The sequence below is a fragment of the Bos grunniens genome, chromosome 17 (assembly GCF_055505025.1).
Source record: "Bos grunniens cultivar Pamir isolate PY7600 chromosome 17, Bosgru_T2T1.0, whole genome shotgun sequence".
NCBI lineage: Eukaryota > Metazoa > Chordata > Mammalia > Artiodactyla > Bovidae > Bos > Bos grunniens.
The window spans coordinates 17,340,001-17,358,268 of record NC_141181.1 but is presented as its reverse complement, the minus strand read 5'-3'; the positions used below and the strand labels follow the sequence as shown (position 1 = coordinate 17,358,268).

At 42.9% G+C, this 18,268-nt stretch overlaps 1 protein-coding gene across 4 annotated transcripts in view; it reads right to left on the bottom strand.

The window, feature by feature from the left end:
* The window catches only part of TBC1D9 (TBC1 domain family member 9), a 129,650-nt gene that overhangs the window by 52,211 nt on the left and 59,171 nt on the right, over window positions 1-18,268 (bottom strand). For all 4 annotated transcript variants that reach the window (XR_015144185.1, XR_015144186.1, XM_086346607.1 and 1 more), the window contains exons 2-3: window positions 18,152-18,262; window positions 4,332-4,450 (exon numbers count right to left, since the gene is read on the bottom strand). Coding sequence is in view for 2 of the 4 variants with exons in the window: in XM_086346607.1 (XP_086202733.1) it covers window positions 4,332-4,450; window positions 18,152-18,262 (230 nt within the window). In the remaining 2 variants the exon portion in view is untranslated. The remainder of the gene's footprint in view (window positions 1-4,331; window positions 4,451-18,151; window positions 18,263-18,268) is intronic.

The window sequence follows — 18,268 nt, the reverse complement described above, 5'->3', positions numbered from 1 at the left end:
CAAAGAGTCTGACATGAGTGAGAGACTAACACTTTCACTTTTTCATGCTATTTAAAGAACTAATAAGTACTACATATCTAGAATGCTCATTGAAATTTTAAAAAGAAAATTTCTTTAAATACGAGAGGATTTATAAGGACATAGAGGTGAAAAACATCACTAAAACACATTAATATCAACAGACCAGGCCTCACCAACTAGTTTCAACAATAAGGATAATAACCCCTAAAGTTCCACTTCCAACTTTCCCAACTTCCAGAAAAAAAAGAGGGTTCACAATACAGAATCTCTTCAGATTACTGTAACTTTAGCCAGGTGGACCAGATGATGGAACAAAGGGATGGAATGATCTCCTTCCGGTATGTTCTATGTTGTTCTTGCTCATTAGTTGCTCAGTCATGTCTGACTCTTTGGCGACACCATGGACTGTAGCCTGCCAGGCTCTTCTGTCCGTGGGATTTCCCTGACAAGAATATTGGATTGGTTTGCCATGCCCTCCTCCAGGGGATTTTCTTGACCCTGGGATCAAACCTGCATTGGTAGGTGGATTCTCTACCACTGAGCCATCAGAGTATATATGTTCTATAGGTTCTACATAATATGAAATAGGTCACTCCTGTTCTAGGCAACAGCTCCATGTAATTTTGTAAAATTGTTACAGTCCAAATATTCAGGACATCCAATACAAATTTAAATACACAAAGGACATTGATAGGTAGTTCATAAAAAGGGGAACATTAACTTAGCAAACATAAAAAAATATTCAACCTCATAATCAAAGAGAAAAATGAAAACAATAAGACACCGACTTTTACTTAATACATTTGAAAAACTACTTAAACAATTATAATGCTGAAAGCAAGCAATAGTATAATCACACAGGGATTCTAACATACTGACAATATCTACTAACGTCCATTAAAAGCATTTAAACGTACTTAACCCATTAACCAACATTTTGTAATCTATCCTAAAGAGGAGAAAAACTATAAGAAAAGTTACATATGAACAGAAGAATTCATTGTATTATTGTTTGTACCTGACTCCCACTTATCTAAAAGCTAGGGAGACTTACATAAGGAGGGATAGTAAGGCAATTATGGGACAATATTCAGTTATTATAATAACAGCCAAGGTTATACAACAATATAGTAGATATTGGAGAAAAAAGATATGATATAAAATTATACGTATAGTCAGACTACTATTAGGGTATATAAGAATACGAGAAATCTAAAAAGAAAAAAACAAAAGTTATCTACGGTGTTTGGATTGTGGTTGCCTTTGCAGTTAATTATAACATTTATAATTTTTAAAAGTTAATTAGGTCTCAAAACAAGTAAGTGTGTTGGTTCCCTTCCTTACTGGACAATCTGTGAGTGCTTAAACCATCTATTTGCACATGAATGATTTTCACACATAATTGCATTAATAGCAATTCCTTTCTCATAATTGGTTTCAGGGGAATTAAATCTGACATTTTTGATGTAATGAAAAAGGTAAAAAGAATGGCTCTTTGACCCACAATTTGCTCCTGCTTTATTTATTTCTCTTAACTTACTGTTACTTTTAATCTTCAGTTTCTTCCTACCACTTTTGATTTGCACCTATTTCCCAAAGACAGTAACACTTGAGGGAGGACAATGAAAAGCTATGACAAATCTAGACAGCATGTTAAAAAGCAGAGACATCACTTTGCCTACAAAGGTCTGCATAGTCAAACCTATGGTTTTTGCAGTAGTCATGTACAGATGTGAGAGTTGGACCATAAAGAAGGCTGAGTGCCAACTAATTGATGCTTTTGAACTGTGGTGCTGGAGAAGACTCTTGAGAGTCCCTTGGACTGCAGGGAGATCAAATCAGTCAATCCTAAAGGAAATCAACCCTGAATATTCCCTGGAAGGACTGATGCTGAAGCTAAAGCTCCAATACTTTGGCCACCTGATGCAAAGAGCTGACTCATTGGAAAAGACTCTGATGCTGGGAAAGATTGAAGGCAGGAGGAGAAGAGGGTAACAGAGGATGAGGTGATTGGATGGCATCACTGACTCGATGGACATGAGTTTGAGCAAACTCTGGGGGGTAGTGAAGGACAGGGAAGCCTGGCGTGCTGCAGTCCATGGGGTCGCAAAGAGTTGGACACGACTGAAACACCGAACAACAACGACAAAAAGGTAACTGAGAACCTCAGCGGTGATTCCTCGAAGGAGAAGACCCCTCCTGTCTCCCCACCAACCACTGCCCCCTTTTACCCAGCCCCTCTATAGAGTCCTCAGACTCCCCCACTTATATTCAGTTCAGTTCAGTTTAGTCGCTCAGTCGTGTCCAACTCTTTGCGACCCCATGAATCGCAGCACGCCAGGCCTCCCTGTCCATCACCAACTCCCGGAGTTCACCCAAACTCATGTCCATCGAGTTGGTGATGCCATCCAGCCATCTCATCCTCTGTCGTCCCCTTCTCCTCCTGCCCCCAATCCCTCCCAGCATCAGAGGCTTTTCCAATGAGTCAACTCTTCACATGAGGTAGCCAAAGTACTGGAGTTTCAGCTTTAGCATCATTCCTTCCAAAGAAATCCCAGGGCTGATCTCCTTCAGAATGGACTCGTTGGATCTCCTTGCAGTCCAAGGGACCTTCAAGAATCTTCTCCAACACCACAGTTCTAAAGCATCAATTCTTCGGCACTCAGCCTTCTTCACAGTCCAACTCTCACATCCATACATGACCAGAGGAAAAACCATAGCCTTGACTAGACGAACCTTTGTTGGCAAAGTAATGTCTCTGCTTTTGAATATGCTATCTAGGTTGGTCATAACTTTCCTTCCAAGGAGTAAGCGTCTTTCAATTTCATGGCTGCAGTCACCATCTGCAGTGATTTTGGAGCCCAGAAAAATAAAGTCTGACACTGTTTCCACTGTTTCCCCATCTATTTCCCATGAAGTGGTGGGACTGGATGCCATGATCTTCATTTTCTGAATGTTGAGTTTTAAGCCAACTTTTTCACTCTCCTCTTTCACTTTCATCAAGAGGCTTTTGAGTTCCTCTTCACTTTCTGCCATAAGGGTGGTGTCATCTGCATATCTGAGGTTATTGATATTTCTCCCGGCACTCTTGATTCCAGCTTGCGCTTCTTCCAGTCCAGCTTTTCACATGATGTACTCTGCATATAAGTTAAATAAGCAGGGTGACAATATACAGCCTTGACGTACTCCTTTTCCTATTTGGAACCAGTCTGTTGTTCCATGTCCAGTTCTAACTGTTGCTTCCTGACCTGCATATAGGTTTCTCAAGAGGCAGGTCAGGTGGTCTGGTATTCCCATCTCTTTCAGAATTTTCCACAGTATATTGTGATCCACACAGTCAAAGGCTTTGGCATAGTCAATAAAGCAGAAATAGATGTTTTTCTGGAACTCTCTTGCTTTTTCCACGATCCAGCGGATGTTGGCAATTTGATCTCTGGTTCCTCTGCCTTTTCTAAAATCAGCTTGAACATCAGGAAGTTCACAGTTCACATATTACTTCCCAGAAATTCAGACACATGACTCAAACCAAAGGATGATTTATCAAATCTGCTTGGTTTTATCAATAAGTTCAGTTCAGTCGCTCAGTCGTGTCCAACTCTTTGAGACCCCATGAACTGCAGAACACCAGGCCTCCTTGTCCATCACCAACTCCCAGAGTCCACCCAAACTCATGTCCATTGAGTGGGTGATGCCATCCAGCCATCTCATCCTCTGTCGTCCCCATCTCCTCCTGCTCTCAATCTTTCCCAGCATCAGGGTCTTTTCCAATGAGTCAGCTCTTCACATCAGGTGGCCAAAATACTGGAGTTTCAGCTTTAGCATCATTCCTTCCAATGAACACCCAGGACTGCTCTCCTTTAGAATGGACTGGTTGGATCTCCTTGCAGTCCCAGGGACTCTCAAGAGTCTTCTCCAACACCACAGTTCAAAAGCATCAATCCTTCGGTGCTCAGCTTTCTTTATAGTCCAAGCTCTCCGTTATTCAATAATATATATATTTTTTAATTTGGAAGCTGCCATCTTTTCTAAGCTTACTGATGCTTTTCAATGTTTCCCACAAATAATAAAGTAAATGCGGTCAACTGTTAATAACAGAAGAATGTGTGGGTAAAGGATCTCCAGGTATGTTTTATACAATTCTTACTTTTGCAACTTTTCTGTAAGTTTGAAATTCTTTCCAGAGAAAAGTTGTTGTTTTAAATTCCACTAACTTAAGAAATACTGAATCACTGTGTTGTGTACCTAGAACTAACACAGTGCAGCAAGTTAATTATATGTTAATAAAAACAAAAAAATAAATAAAGCATTACCTGTATTTTTCCTCTCACAAATGTGGTGATATCGTTCTCATTTTCAAAGATGGAAAGTGTCTGCAGCAGATTCTGCTCCAGCCATTCCCAGTGTTCAGTGATTTCTTTTCTAGAACCACCTGCACAAACATAAAATGGTGATAACGAATGTCAGCATGTAAACGATACTTACAACCCAGGCTCATCCCATGCCTGTGTACTGCCACCAGCTCTGCCTTCTGATACTTTCTCTCTGTCAGGGAAGTCACACAGAAGACACTGAAAGATGTATCAGAAATCCAAGAGTAAGGATAGTGTATGGTCACGTCTGACCAGGTGAGTCCAGAAACTTTGGGGACAGTCTTTTAGGGTGGGAAGGCAGCGACGTTTCTCCCGTTCCCTTTTCTGGGCTGGGAACTTAGCCCTATCCTCTCTTCTCCCTCCGGGAATCTGCACTTTTCAGGGGAAGGCAGATCTTGTCAGGAGACCAGGTTACAGTTGTTAAGTTGCAACAATACGAGGCCTTCGGTATGCCCCTGGAGATGTGATGTAACCACCTCCTATAATGGGCAAAAAATGATCCTCCCTCCCTTCAATTATGAATGAGATGTGAAAATGGACTATCACTAGGGAATAGCAGCCCTGTTCTTACCAGCGCCGAGGCTCTGAATTGTAATGGGATGAGGTCATCCTCACAGCCTCCCTCCAGGTCAGAAACAAGAAGCGAGAGTCATCTCGCCGGCCAACCTGCAAACTGAATCAACCTAAGCCTGGGAGAGTAGGTAACAGGCACCCTGCTCTCTGCCCACAGCTGCAGGGCAAAACAGGGATGCCAAGCCAACGTCATTGTCGAGACACTAGAACAAATTCCCTTCTTTTTTTTCTTGCCCTGCAATTGTTAATGACCTTGCAAAACAGTTTGTTAGAAGCCATCCCTATTTTATAAATTTTATGTACTATTCATTCCAGAATTAAAGAAAGATTTTGCAACTCTACTAATTGACTCCTTCAGATGTCTCCTTAAGATTTCCAAGTTATCTTTTAATTGATTTCTTAAAAAATAGCTTCTCTCTGTTTCTTTGTCAGCAGTAACTGGATATATCTCAGAATCTCACTCTGTTAACTGACTGGGAAAAGCAGGAGATACATATGTGTCCATAGTGATACTCAGAACTGTGAGGAACAGGACTAAAACCTCTTGGGGAATAAGAGGCACTGTTTGGAGAGGGAAACAGCAACTCCCTCCAGTATTCTTGCCTGGAGAATTCCACAGACAGAAGGGCCTGTAGGGGGGCTACCTACAGTCCATGGGGTAGCAGAGAGTTGGATACGACTGAGCGACTAACACTTTCACACTTCGAAGGTTTTCAGATCCATTGGTCAAGGAAAGGCAAAACCAAAACAAACCCACATTCATTTTCTTTTACTCTGAGCCGAAACACCAAAACTGCCCACGTGGAATGCTTCTGTAGAGGATAAAGAATAAATCTCTGAGTTAGGAGGCCGAAGAGGCTGTCTGGAGCTCTTCACAGGCCCTTTCCACAGCTCACTCTTTCGGGGTCACACTGAACCACGTGGAAAAGCAATCGATGACTCTGCACTACGCTGTCACGGCAAGAGCTAGAGCTTATGAAACCTGGGTCCCCCTTCCTTCCTCCCAGCAGCCATCTGGGTGCCTGTAGACAGTCTGCTTCATCTTTCTCTGTCTCAAACTCTTTACATGTAAAATGGAGACACATTAAAAAAAAACCTTATTCATTTCAGAGAAATGTCATAAAAAAATCATGTGGAATAATGTCTATAGATACACTTTGTAAAGTAGAAAACACTGTCCAAATGCAAAATACAATGCTCATTTGGAATATTTTGGCAATGAGTCATTCTGGAGTTAGCCAGAGAGTTTTAAAACATTTTAGACCGTAAAATTTTAAATAGGCATTGGAAAATTTTCTAAAATATACTGTGTCCTTCCTTGCCTGTAAACAGGTCACCACCATCCCCAGCTGCGGCTGGCTGGGCGATACAGACAGAGCCCAATCCAGAGTCGATGCTGGCCACGTGCCCTCCCCCTGCTGTCCCATCTGTGCCTGCTGGCAACTGTTAGATGTCCACACCTCAGGACACAGGCACTTTTGGGGACTCAGGGGACTGAAGAACTTCTGCAGACCCACCGGGTGCAATTCCCAGCCTCTGATATTGCCTCTCCTCCGCCCTGCCTATGTCGATAGTAGATATGCCTTCCAGAGGCTGGTTTGCACACGTCCCTCGGCTCAGCCGGGACAGTCTGCCTGTGGACTGGTATACCGCCCTGCGCTGCCCTTTACCAGGTGGTCATACCAGGTACCTGACCTGGGAGTCCCTGTTTGGCTGTGGTGGCAACTGACCGCAAGTCAGCCTCCTGTTCCTTGGTTATCCTGCATGGAACCCATCAGCTATAAGGCCCAGGGCAGCCCAGCTGTGCTTTCACCTTTGCACACACTGCCTGCAGTTTTCGTGTGCTTATTCATCTAGGCCCACCCTGCCACCCCCAAAACACACACACACTCGAGCCACGGTGGAAAAGGTATATGCATAAGTGCACTCATTCAACAAACGTTCACTTCTGCCTCCAGTTTTCATGGGTATTACATGAAGGTCTTCACGACGACCCTCGTTTTTAAGTAGCCTTCTGAGCACTCCTATATCGAAGTTCAGGTTCTCTACCCACGTTGTTTCCCCTTCTATTGCCTTCTTTGCTGTTTTACGACCTCCTGCTCATCAGTGTGCCCCACTGTTCCGTCATTTCCACAATCTCTACCTGCCACCCCCTAACGCCATTCTCACCACTGGCTCTTTACTCCTCATTGCCTGGGATGTAAATCCCCACATTTCTGTCTGTGCTCACCACCAATGTCCCCTCTCCACCCGCCACTGTTGCTTGTGTTCCTTCATTTCCTGTGGCTTCTCTCATACTAGTCACTGTCATATGAAGAGGCTGGCCTTTTGGAGTCATCATCAGCCACTTACAGCTCCCTTTACAGAAGAAGTGTTGAGATGGCAAATTTCAGTATCTTTATTTTTTGTTTGTTTTAGATTAATTTATTAATTTTAATTGGAGGTTTTTGTGGTGGTTTTTGCCGTACATTGGCATGAATCAGCCACGGTGTACATGTGTCCCCCCACCCTGAAACCCCTCCCACTGCCCCTCCCCAACCCATCCCTCTGGGTTGTCTCAGAGCAGCGGCTTTGCGTGCCCTGCTTCATGCATCAAACTTGTACTGCTCATCTGTTTTACATATGATAATATACATGTTTCAATGCTATTCTCTCAAATCATTCCACCCTTGCCTTCTCCCACAGAGTCCAAAAGTCTGTTCTTTACATCTGTGTCTCTTTTGCTGTCTTGCCTATAGGGTTGTTGTGACCGTCTTTCTAAATTTCATATATATGTGTTAATATACTGTACTGGTGTTTCTTTCTGACTTACTTCACTCTGTATAATAGGCTCCAGTTTCATCCACCTCATTAGAACTGACTCAAATGCATTCAAAGTTCCGTCTAGTCAAGGCTATGGTTTTTCCAGTAGTCATGTATGGATGTGAGAGTTGGACCGTGAAGAAGGCTGAGCACCAAAGAATTGATGCTTTTGAACTGTGGTGTTGGAGAAGACTCTTGAGAGTGCCTTGGACTGCAAGGAGATCCAACCAGTCCATTCTGAAGGAGATCAGCCCTGGGTGTTCTTTGGAAGGAATGATGCTAAAGCTAAACTCCAGTACTTTGGCCACCTCATGCAAAGAGTTGACTCATTGGAAAAGACTCTGATGCTGGGAGGGATTAGGGACAAGAGGAGAAGGGGACAACAGAGGATGAGATGTGAGTCTGAGTGAACTCCAGGAGTTGGTGATGGACAGGGAGGCCTGGCGTGCTGCAATTCATGGGGTCGAAGAGTCGGACACGACTGAGCAACTGAACTGAACTGAACTGAACATTCCATTGTGTATATGTACCACGACTTCTGTATCCATTTGTTTGCCAATGGACATCTAGGGTGCTTCCATGTCCTAGCTATTGTAAACAGTGCTGCAGTGAACACTGGGGTACATGTGTCTCTTTCAATTCCAAATCTCAGTATCTTTAGGTCTTCAGTTCTTTGCACGATGCTTTGGGCCTGCTTCTGTGTTACCAAGGAGGTTTCAGGTTTCTTCTGGCTATATCCAGGCCCAAGGTTACAAAGTTCCATAAAACAGGGTTATAGATAAGGAAGAACTGTGTATACCATTATAAGAAACCATTATCAGCATAAATGAGAAAAGAAAAAGACACAGATGCTATCAGCCAACAGTAGTTTCAGGAATTAACTATGGATTCTGATCCATACCCAATAGACACTTGCCAGGGAGAGGAAGGGAAATATACCTTTTACATTTATATTTACTCTGCAAATGCACCATATTCTCTGATCACTTTCCTAAAGGCACACAAAATAAACGAGGACAGGTGTTTAAGGCTCCAGGCTCTGGAGACAGGAAATACAAGGATGCCTACCTAGAAGGCAGGGCTGGATTCCTCCCCCAGCGGACAAGGCACATTCTAAAGATGCCAGTCAAGTAAAAGTTCTCTCTGAAAGCAGGTGTCCACTTCCCATCTCAGAGAAGGGTACTGCTCAGAGATCACAGAGCAAATGTCCTGCTAACAGTTTAAGAGCAACTGACACTGTTGCCAGATCACCCTTTAGGAAAGAGGGAGACTCCAAGAGAAACATGTTGGAATCCTGAATGTTCCTTATATCAGGCCTTTCATTTCTCAAGAAAGTAAGCCCAAGGGCTACAATGTTTAAGAGCCTGGAACTTTGCTTCTGTTACTGTGTAAAGTGAGGTAACAGGAAGCTCTTCTGCCATGACTCTGAGAGAGGGCTGGTCTATTTACCCAACCGTTCGGGCAAAATGTGTTAGGCACTCAGAAGAGAAAGGAAGGACTTGGCAGTCCTTCTGGCAAGGCTGCTTCGACAGAGATATAGCAGGAACAACAAGCTGACCCGATGTGCAATCAGCTGAAACAACAAAGAAAGCTGTGTCGGGTACGAGAAGCCTTCAGGAAACCCAAGATAAAGCTTTTTGCTACGGGAAAAACTGGATTAACACTTGAGGGGCTTAAGAGTATTTAGAAATTAAATTTGGAAAAATGAGAATCTTTTACTATTTGCAGGGTTGTGTTTTGTTTTCAGAATACTATGCACAGGCCTCGTGTGTATATTTGGGCAAAATTTAAACACTGCCTACGATGATGGAAAATACTGAATCAGCCTAAGTCTTATTTCTCATCTGGTTTGAGATGTACCTAAGAGTATAGGAAGTCCACTTGAAATAAAAAGACAGAGGTATTAAAATGGATCCACAAAATGGATTCAACTGTATCTGGCCTCAGATTAAGAACAAAAGCGTAAGACTTCACTGATGGCGATTCAGTGGGTATCTTTTGTGGTGCATGACTGATATATTAACGAAATTTGGTTCTGGGACTGCAGCACTGACTTAAAAACCTGAATTCAAACATATCTAAGATGGTATATTTCCTCTGATCAAGAGGGTACGTATGCACATGTATAGATATATATGTCTGTGTCTAGGCAAAAAATAAAAACCTCTTGTATATATATGTGTCTAGGCAAAAAATAAAAACCTCTTGTGACAAGGCAGAAAACAAAACCAAGCAAAACAAACTCACTAAACCTCCCAGGGATTAAAAAGCAACCAATCTAGTATTTTCAGATGTCAGAACAGGCTGCTTGGATCCCAAAACGGATCCAGTTCTCAAAAGAATTGTGCTTGAAGCTACTTAAATAAAGGTGAAAGGGAAGCATCTATTTTATGGCCTCAGACACACGCAACCTTTAGCCCCAAAGATGATAATGTTGTAATTTAAATACAAAATAAAGGATAATACCCAATATGCCTGAGTGTCACTTGCTGTCTGTTGGATTTACAAAGCCACCACTGTACTACCTACCCCCAGAAAAAGGACAAACTTGCCTCTGGAGAGGACAAGAGATACAACCCCAAAATAATGCACTGATTTGAACAGTTTTGGAAACAAAAGGGAAATTTATGGTTTAAAAATCCACATCCACCAATATGTATACACTGCTATATTGAAAATGGATAACCAACAAGAACCTAGTGTATAGCGCAGGGAACTCTGCTCAATGTTACCTGGCACCTGAATGGGAGGGGAGTTTGGAGGAGAAGAAATCCATGTATATGTACGGCTGAGTCCCTCTGCTGTTCACCTGAACTATCACCACATTGTTAATTGACTATATTCCAACATTAAATAAAAACTTAAAAATCCACATCCAATTAAAGCTAAAATTTTAAACAAGTTAAGCAGTGATAATGATGTGTTTTCTATTACTTATCTGTGCCTATTTACCAAGACCAGGTGCCACGATTTCACCACAGACATGTAATCTCACAGCACTCCTACAAGTGGTTCCAATTACCCTCCTTTCACAGATGAGGACGCTGAGGCTTCCACATCCTATAAAATCAAATTCAGATTTTTCTGCCCCCAAATGCTTGCTCTTCATTGCTACAGTTCCACCTACTGACATATTTTAGAAGTGAGGTTAAATATCCCTAGAGGTGAGAGTATCTGGAGTAATATACAGCCTGATTATCAGTGAGACAATATTACATAATAGCTCAGACCACAGGCTTTGATGTCAAAAAAGTACACCTGGTTTCAACCCCTCCACACCAAACAGAAGTTCTGTGACCATAGAAGTTACTTAACCTTTCTGTGCTTCAGATCCCTCATCTGTAACATGGAGGTAACAACACCTACCATAGAAGCTTGTGCTGGAGATTAAGGACAATAACACGTGTAAAGTGCTCAGCACAGGTCTAGAATACATCAATACAAAGCACTAACTAGCTACTTTTGCTATTACCATCATAAGCAAGAAAACACAAAGATCTCATCTTGAAATGTGATGTAGGAGATATACTGATGTTGAAGATACTTCTCATTTCTGATGTCAGAGCACTAAAAACCAGCTGCTGAACTGGTGCCTGACTAGCGAACATTCAGCACAAATCTCTCTGGCCCTGACACCATTATGTTTAGACTGCAGAGTGTACGTATGATTGAAGTAAAGCAAGCCTCGCAATCCTTGTCTAACTATTATAAGCTTCTTACATAACTCTGCTTACAGTCTCTTACAGGTCATAACAGTGTGCTCATAGCTTTATAATCACTTGAGAAGAGAGAGGCTCAGGTAACTCATTCAACCTGGGCAGTAAGAATTAGTGGTTGATGTCATTATTTTAGGAAAAGGTGATGGCACCCCACTCTAGTACTTTTGCCTGGAAAATCCCATGGATGGAGGAGCCCGGTGGGCTGCAGTCCATGGGGTCTCAAAGAGTCAGACACGACTGAGCGACTTCACTTTCACTTTTCACTTTCATGCATTGGAGAAGGAAATGGCAACCCACTCCAGTGTTCTTGCCTGGAGAATCCCAGAGACGGGGGAGTCTGGCCGATATGCACAGAATCGGATACGACTGAAGCGACTTAGCAGCAGCAGCAGCAGTCATTATTTTGCTTATTTTACTTAAATGCCAAGGTCCTCCCTTACCTTGATGGACAGAATGTAAATGGCTATCTTTCTGGAGGGCAACCAGGCTAATGACACTAAAAGTCTTCTTTGATTCAGCATATCTACTTCTACAAATTTATTCTAAGGTGATAATTAAAGGAATGTGGAAATATTTGGTTTAGAGGATACTAAGATTTTTCAAAATGCAGTTATCATTAGGGAAAAAAACCCTAGATTTCCAAAAAACAGCACATCAGCTAGGTAAATTACATTATATGCACAATAAAATATTATCTACTTGTTAAAATTGACATGATAGACATATATTTTCTTGACATAGAAAGACTATCCATATATGTATATCAGACACACATATGTATATACATACACATATGTATACATGTATATGGAGAAGGCAATGGCAACCCACTCCAGTATTCTTGCCTGGAGAATCCCGTGGACAGAGGAGCCTGGTGGGCTGCTGTCCATGGGGTCGCTAAGAGTCAGACACGACTGAAACACCTTAGCATGCATGCATGCATTGGAGAAGGAAATGGCAACCCACTCCAGTATTCTTGCCTGGAGAATCCCAGGGACGGGGGAGCCTGGTGGCTGCCGTCTATGGGGTCGCTAAGAGTTGGACACGACTGAGCGACTTCACTTTCACTTTTCACTTTCATGCACTGGAGAAGGAAATGGCAACCCACTCCAGTGTTCTTGCCTGGAGAATCCCAGGGACGGGGGAGCCTGGTGGGCTGCCGTCTATGGGGTCGCACAGTCGGACACGACTGAAGCGACTTAGCAGCAGCAGTACTGTTTTTCAATATTTTATTTTCTTAGCTTATATTTTCTAATTTCCTGAAATAATCATGTACTGCTTATACATTAAAAAGTAAGTTATTTTATTTAAGCTGCTATATTCCCAAGGATACAAGAATAGTTCCTGAGGTACACAGACCAAGGAAACACGGATAATGGCCAACGTCCACATTACGTATATGTCACGTGAAAGGCGACTAAATGACCCAGCATTTCGCTATCTAGTGTAGAGAAGAAGGAGAAGCAGAACCAATTAGCACCCTTTCATTAAACTCCAGGTCTCAGTAGCTGCTGACTAAAAGAATGTTCAATCATAAAAGCCAGCATGGTAGCATTTAAAAAGGCCTGGGCTGGGAGTGGAGGGGGCTGAGAACTTGACCTCGGCTCTGCACTAACTGGCTGTAACTAGCCATGTGAACTTGGGCACTTTATTTTGCCTCTGTTCCCTGTCACGATCAGAGCCCTGGACAAGGCCGTGGCTACTCTATCTTTCCGTTCTGAAAATGAATGCCTACATGGGCCCAGATGAGATTCTAAGATGGTAAAGAAAAGGGAAACTAAATCAATGGGCAGGGGAATCAAGGCACCATTCAGGGCTGTGTTATCTGTGAGGTGCCATCAAGAACACAACCTCCACCCCATTTCCTTTATTAGTCCCGTTGGAAGGTCAGATGTACCCACAGAGAACTGTCTCTCTAATTGTAACTCTTGTGTCCCAGGGTCTTGGAATTATCTGCAATTCTATATGTCCATATTCTCTTGGAGAGCATCCCAGGAGGCGCAGTGGTAACACGGGAGACACAGGAGACTCGGGTTAGATCCCTTAGAGAAGGGAATGGCAACCACTCCAGTATTCTTGCCAGGATAATCCCATGGACAGAGGAGCCTGGTGGGCTATAGTCCATGGGGCTGAAGAGTCAGACACGACTTAGCAACTAAACAGCACAGCAGAATATTCTTATGAGGCTGTATAACGTTTCTTACTGTTTGAACCTCCCAGTTCTGATCGTGTGTATACATGCTCAGTCGTGTCTGACTCTTTGTGACCCCATGGACTGTAGCCCACCAGGCTCCTCTGTCCATGGAATTTTCCAGGCAAGAATACTGGACTGGGTTGCTGTTTCCTTTTCCAAGGGATCTTCCTAACCCCAGGATCAAACCCAGGTCTCTTGTGTTTCCCGATTCTTTGCAACTGCACCATCTGGGAAGCCCTTAGTTGTTCTTGTGGGGACAGCCAAATGGGTTGCCTTCTGCTTAAGACCCTTGAAGTTTGAGGAGGGCAAAGGAGTGAGCTCTCTCCTGCCTCTGGGGTACCAAGGCCAAGACACCAGCTGCTGGGGGAACATCTGAAGCTGTTTAGTGCCCCAGTGAGAACACAAGTGTAAAATACGCACTCACTGGTGGGAAACGGGCAGGACTGTCAGAGTATAACCAGCTCAATAAAGTACTCTGGACCAACTCCTAAGGCACTACTTCCTTTGTGTTCTTGGAAATGGCAGGGAATTCCCTGGTGGTCAGTGGTTAGGACTTGAGCTTTCATCACCAGGGCCCTGGGTTCAATCCCTGGTCAGGGAATTAAAATACAGCAAGCTGCATGTTGCAGTAAAAAAAAAAAATAGTAATAAAGTAAACAATTTAAAAAGAAAAATAAATAGCAAAAACGACGTGACTACACAAACCACAGAACAAAATGCAAGTTAGCAGGCTGGAATCGATGGCACAATGGAATATCCACCAAAAGCAACAGCGGCTTCACTTTGTGAAGTGGCAGTGAAAAGAAAAAGTCATTATTTAGGCAGTTTTTGGCTCCCCTTCCCAATGAAAGGTATCAGTGCCAAAGAAACATAATAAAGCAATTTCTTCAAGTCAATCTGCATACAGATGATAGAACACAGTAAAAAGAAGCATCTGAAAACAACGTTTCAACAAATAACTCCTGTTTTTTGCTCCCCTCTTCTTTCTGTTCACACTGTCAATGACTGAGTGAGCGTTATACTGGAGTAAGTCATATGAGGTCTGAAACTAGGTCCTGCCTGGCTCCATGCAGCTCAAACCTAAGACCGTCACACGAGTAGAATTTACCATTAAGACAGCTACTCTCCTACAGAAAGTGGAAGACATTGATTGTAGACGTGCCCTTAGTTCACTTTACACAAATCAGTTTCACAAGGCACGTGGCATAAAAACAGAGGTTTGCAATCCTATGGATTCTACAGGGCAGTGAGTTAGACAATCTTCTGTTGAACCTTCTCTTACAGCAACGATTCATAAGATCAGAGCAAATTAGTGGTTAGGACTCCACACTACACTGTGGAGGGCCCAGCTTGTAGAGCGCCCAGGTTTGATCCCAGGTTAGAAAACTAAGATTTCACAAGCCTCAAGGTGCAACCAAAAAAAAAAAAGAGCATATTAAAAAGCTTTTGCCAGACAGTCCCACCAAATATCAACTTTATAGCTTACAGGAAAAAAAAAAATTTTTTTTTAAATTACAAACTGAAAGGAACCTTTTTAAACTAGCAACTTCAGCTCTTAAAATCTCCTGAAAGGGAGCCAGGCATTTGGGTTTTAAAGAGAAATCGATAAGAAGGAACAATTAGTGGGTGAATGAACTTTAACAGAGGTTGTGGAGTCTCACTTCTGTGGCGTCTTCTACAGGGAAATTCTGGGTAATCAATATATTCAAAAGCTAGAACCGCTCCAGGTGTATTATAATGAGATCATGTGTGACAGGTATCATCTCCTTGAGGTATAAATTATGACATCAGCATTTATTGCCCTGTGTTCCTTAGCCCTGGCTTGGAATAACTGGTCTTCGTAACTCTGGGCTCTTCCCCATAGGAGCATTCCTTGGAGCCTTTGCTCCATAGAATGGCAAAACCTCAGAAACAGAGTGAAGAATAGTCATGTCAGATAACAGGGGAGGAAAAAAAAAAAGTCACAGATAGGAACCAGCTCATCACAGCCCCGTATGCGTGCACTGACCTGGGAAGGCCAGGAATCCTAAGGGTTCTGAGAACCTCCAGGCTCTATAGGTTTTTGAAAGTCTGGAACAAGTGATGCAAACGCTGGACGATGAGAGTGTCAAAGCCTCCTTCCATCCAGGGTGCTGGCAGTTCTGCCTGATTTCCTTTCTCTTTCTTCACTTGCTGGCTCCAATGTCTATTTTAATACCATTCTACACTGTTTGCCAACTAAAAGTGACATTTTCCCAACCAACTCCCACCAGGCACTTTCCCTTCTACCGTATCTGGGTGTTGCCCCTTGTGTGGTGTGAAATACAACTCTATCTTACGAGGGATGACACTGTCAGGGTCCAGCTTCTCTCTTCCTTTATCCTTATCGCTTTCCTCTTGCTCTAATTCCCAGCCCTCACACCTGCCTGGATGGTTTTCTCCCTGCCCGGACTCACACTGCCATTCCTTCATTCACTGGAATGCTTAAATGCTAAGTCACTTCATTGTTTCTCCTGTTTGCATCTGAACTGGAATAACTTTAAAGGGACACAACTACAATGTTAGAATTTCAGGTGCTGAATCCTTGAGAGTGTTTTGCTAGGGTACCAGAGCCTACCGGCAGTCTGAAATCATCCCCACAGAACTCCCCCTACCCTTGGAGAAGGCCAGCCAAGGTTCCTGTCTCTAGTCGGCAGCCCCACCGCCCAGTGGCACTGCTTGGTACTTGCTCACACTGGGCTGTGACTATTTCCTTGCATTCTCAAGAGCAGAGGCCGGACCTAATTATCTTTATATCTTCAGATCCCAGCATGGCACTTCCTACCAAGCAGAGATCAATTTAAAACCTGAATAAAGTCAACTGAAAGAGCTCCCAGTGGTCAAAGCTAGACCGAATTGAGCAACAAAATAGTTGTGCTGGATTATAACACAAGGAATAAATAGTCATGCATTCACAGTGATAAAAATAATTGAACAAATTAAAACCCCCTACCAGTAAGTGTGCATGGTGACTTACTTTTAAGGAGGACAGTTTGGGAAGGAGAAGAAGACAGTGGGAAAACTCAAAAAAAACACTACTCCAGCCAGGTGATCAAGGACATCATCAGTCATAAATCAGCTTGATAGGAGGTGCCCTTGCTTGACATAAAGTGATGAAAATAGCGCTTTATCTCTGTGATCTTCCTCACAAAAATCTATCACCCCAGCAAAATCATGAGAACATCAGATAAATTCCAACAGAAGGACAATTCTATAATACACCTGACCATTATCCTTAAAAAAATGGCAGAGTCATCAAAAACAAGGCAAGTCTGAATAACTTCTACAGCCAAGAGAAGACTAAAGAGATATATCAACTAAACAGAAAATAGTACCCTGGCTGGGATCCTGGAACAGAAAAAGGACATCAGGTAAAAACTAAGGAAATCTAAATAAAGTATGGACTCTATTCAATAATAATGTAGCAACACTGGTTCACCCACTGGAACAAATGTTTCATAGTAAGATGTTAACTGCAGGAGAAACTTATATATATGGAGCATATATGGAAGTGCTCCAAACTGTCTATTCAATTTTCCTATAAATCTAAAACTAAAGAAGAAAATCCATTAATTTTTTTAAAAATCATGGCAAAAAATTAAAAAACAAAAACAAAACAAAACTGTTCAGTGCCCCTGCTCTTCCTAGGGTTACTTGAAAAAACAAATAACTAAAAAAAAAGAAAAAAAGAAAAAAACCCTCAGCCACTTTGGACTAGCAGTTCTTGTGAGAGACCTAATGACAGCATGACTGTTTACCACTATTTTAAGCCCAGTGAGTGAAAGTCGCTCAGTTGTGTCCGACTCTTTGCAACCCCATGGAATTCTCCAGGCCAGAATACTGGAGTGGGTTGCCATTCCCTTCTCCACGGGATCTTCCCAACCCAGGGATCGAACCCAGGCCGCCTGCATTGCAGGCGGATTCTTTACCAGCTGAGCCACAAGGGAAGTCCTTAAGCCCAGTACATTATTACGTATTACCATCAGGAGAAGTAAATAATCCCTACTCGGTAGGAAGGATAAGTATTCCTTAGTCTACCCAGGACTTCACGTGTTCCTAGTCATTTCCCAGCTTCCCTGTGGGGCCATGTTGACTAATTCTATCTAGCCAATGGGGTGTGAGTGAAGGTGGTGGCACTTCTTGGCCAAGCAAGTGGAACACAGGGGTGCCTCCACCTCCTGCTTTTTCCTTGGAAGTTGATCTTGGAAGTTTTGTGTTCTACGGGGTGTTACTACAGATGGAGGTGGCCACTGGACCCCCATAAGACTTCAGCAGGTTGAGAAAGAAACCGTTATTGTGTTCAACTGCTGAGATTCAGGGTTTATCTGCTGAAACGGCTATAGTAACTTGTCTTAAATGACCCATAGATTGCATCTCACAATGAAATGTCCCTTCCCTTCTGAAAGAAAGTTGTCAATCATAACACTTCCCGTATTTCCAAATACTGCACTTACCACAGGCGATGGTCCAATAGACCAAAGAATCTGGAGTCTGGTACAGGATTCGGTAAGGAGCGACGCGGGCACTGGAGTCCAGCACGACATCGAGGGTGCCCACCAAGAGGCCTGAGG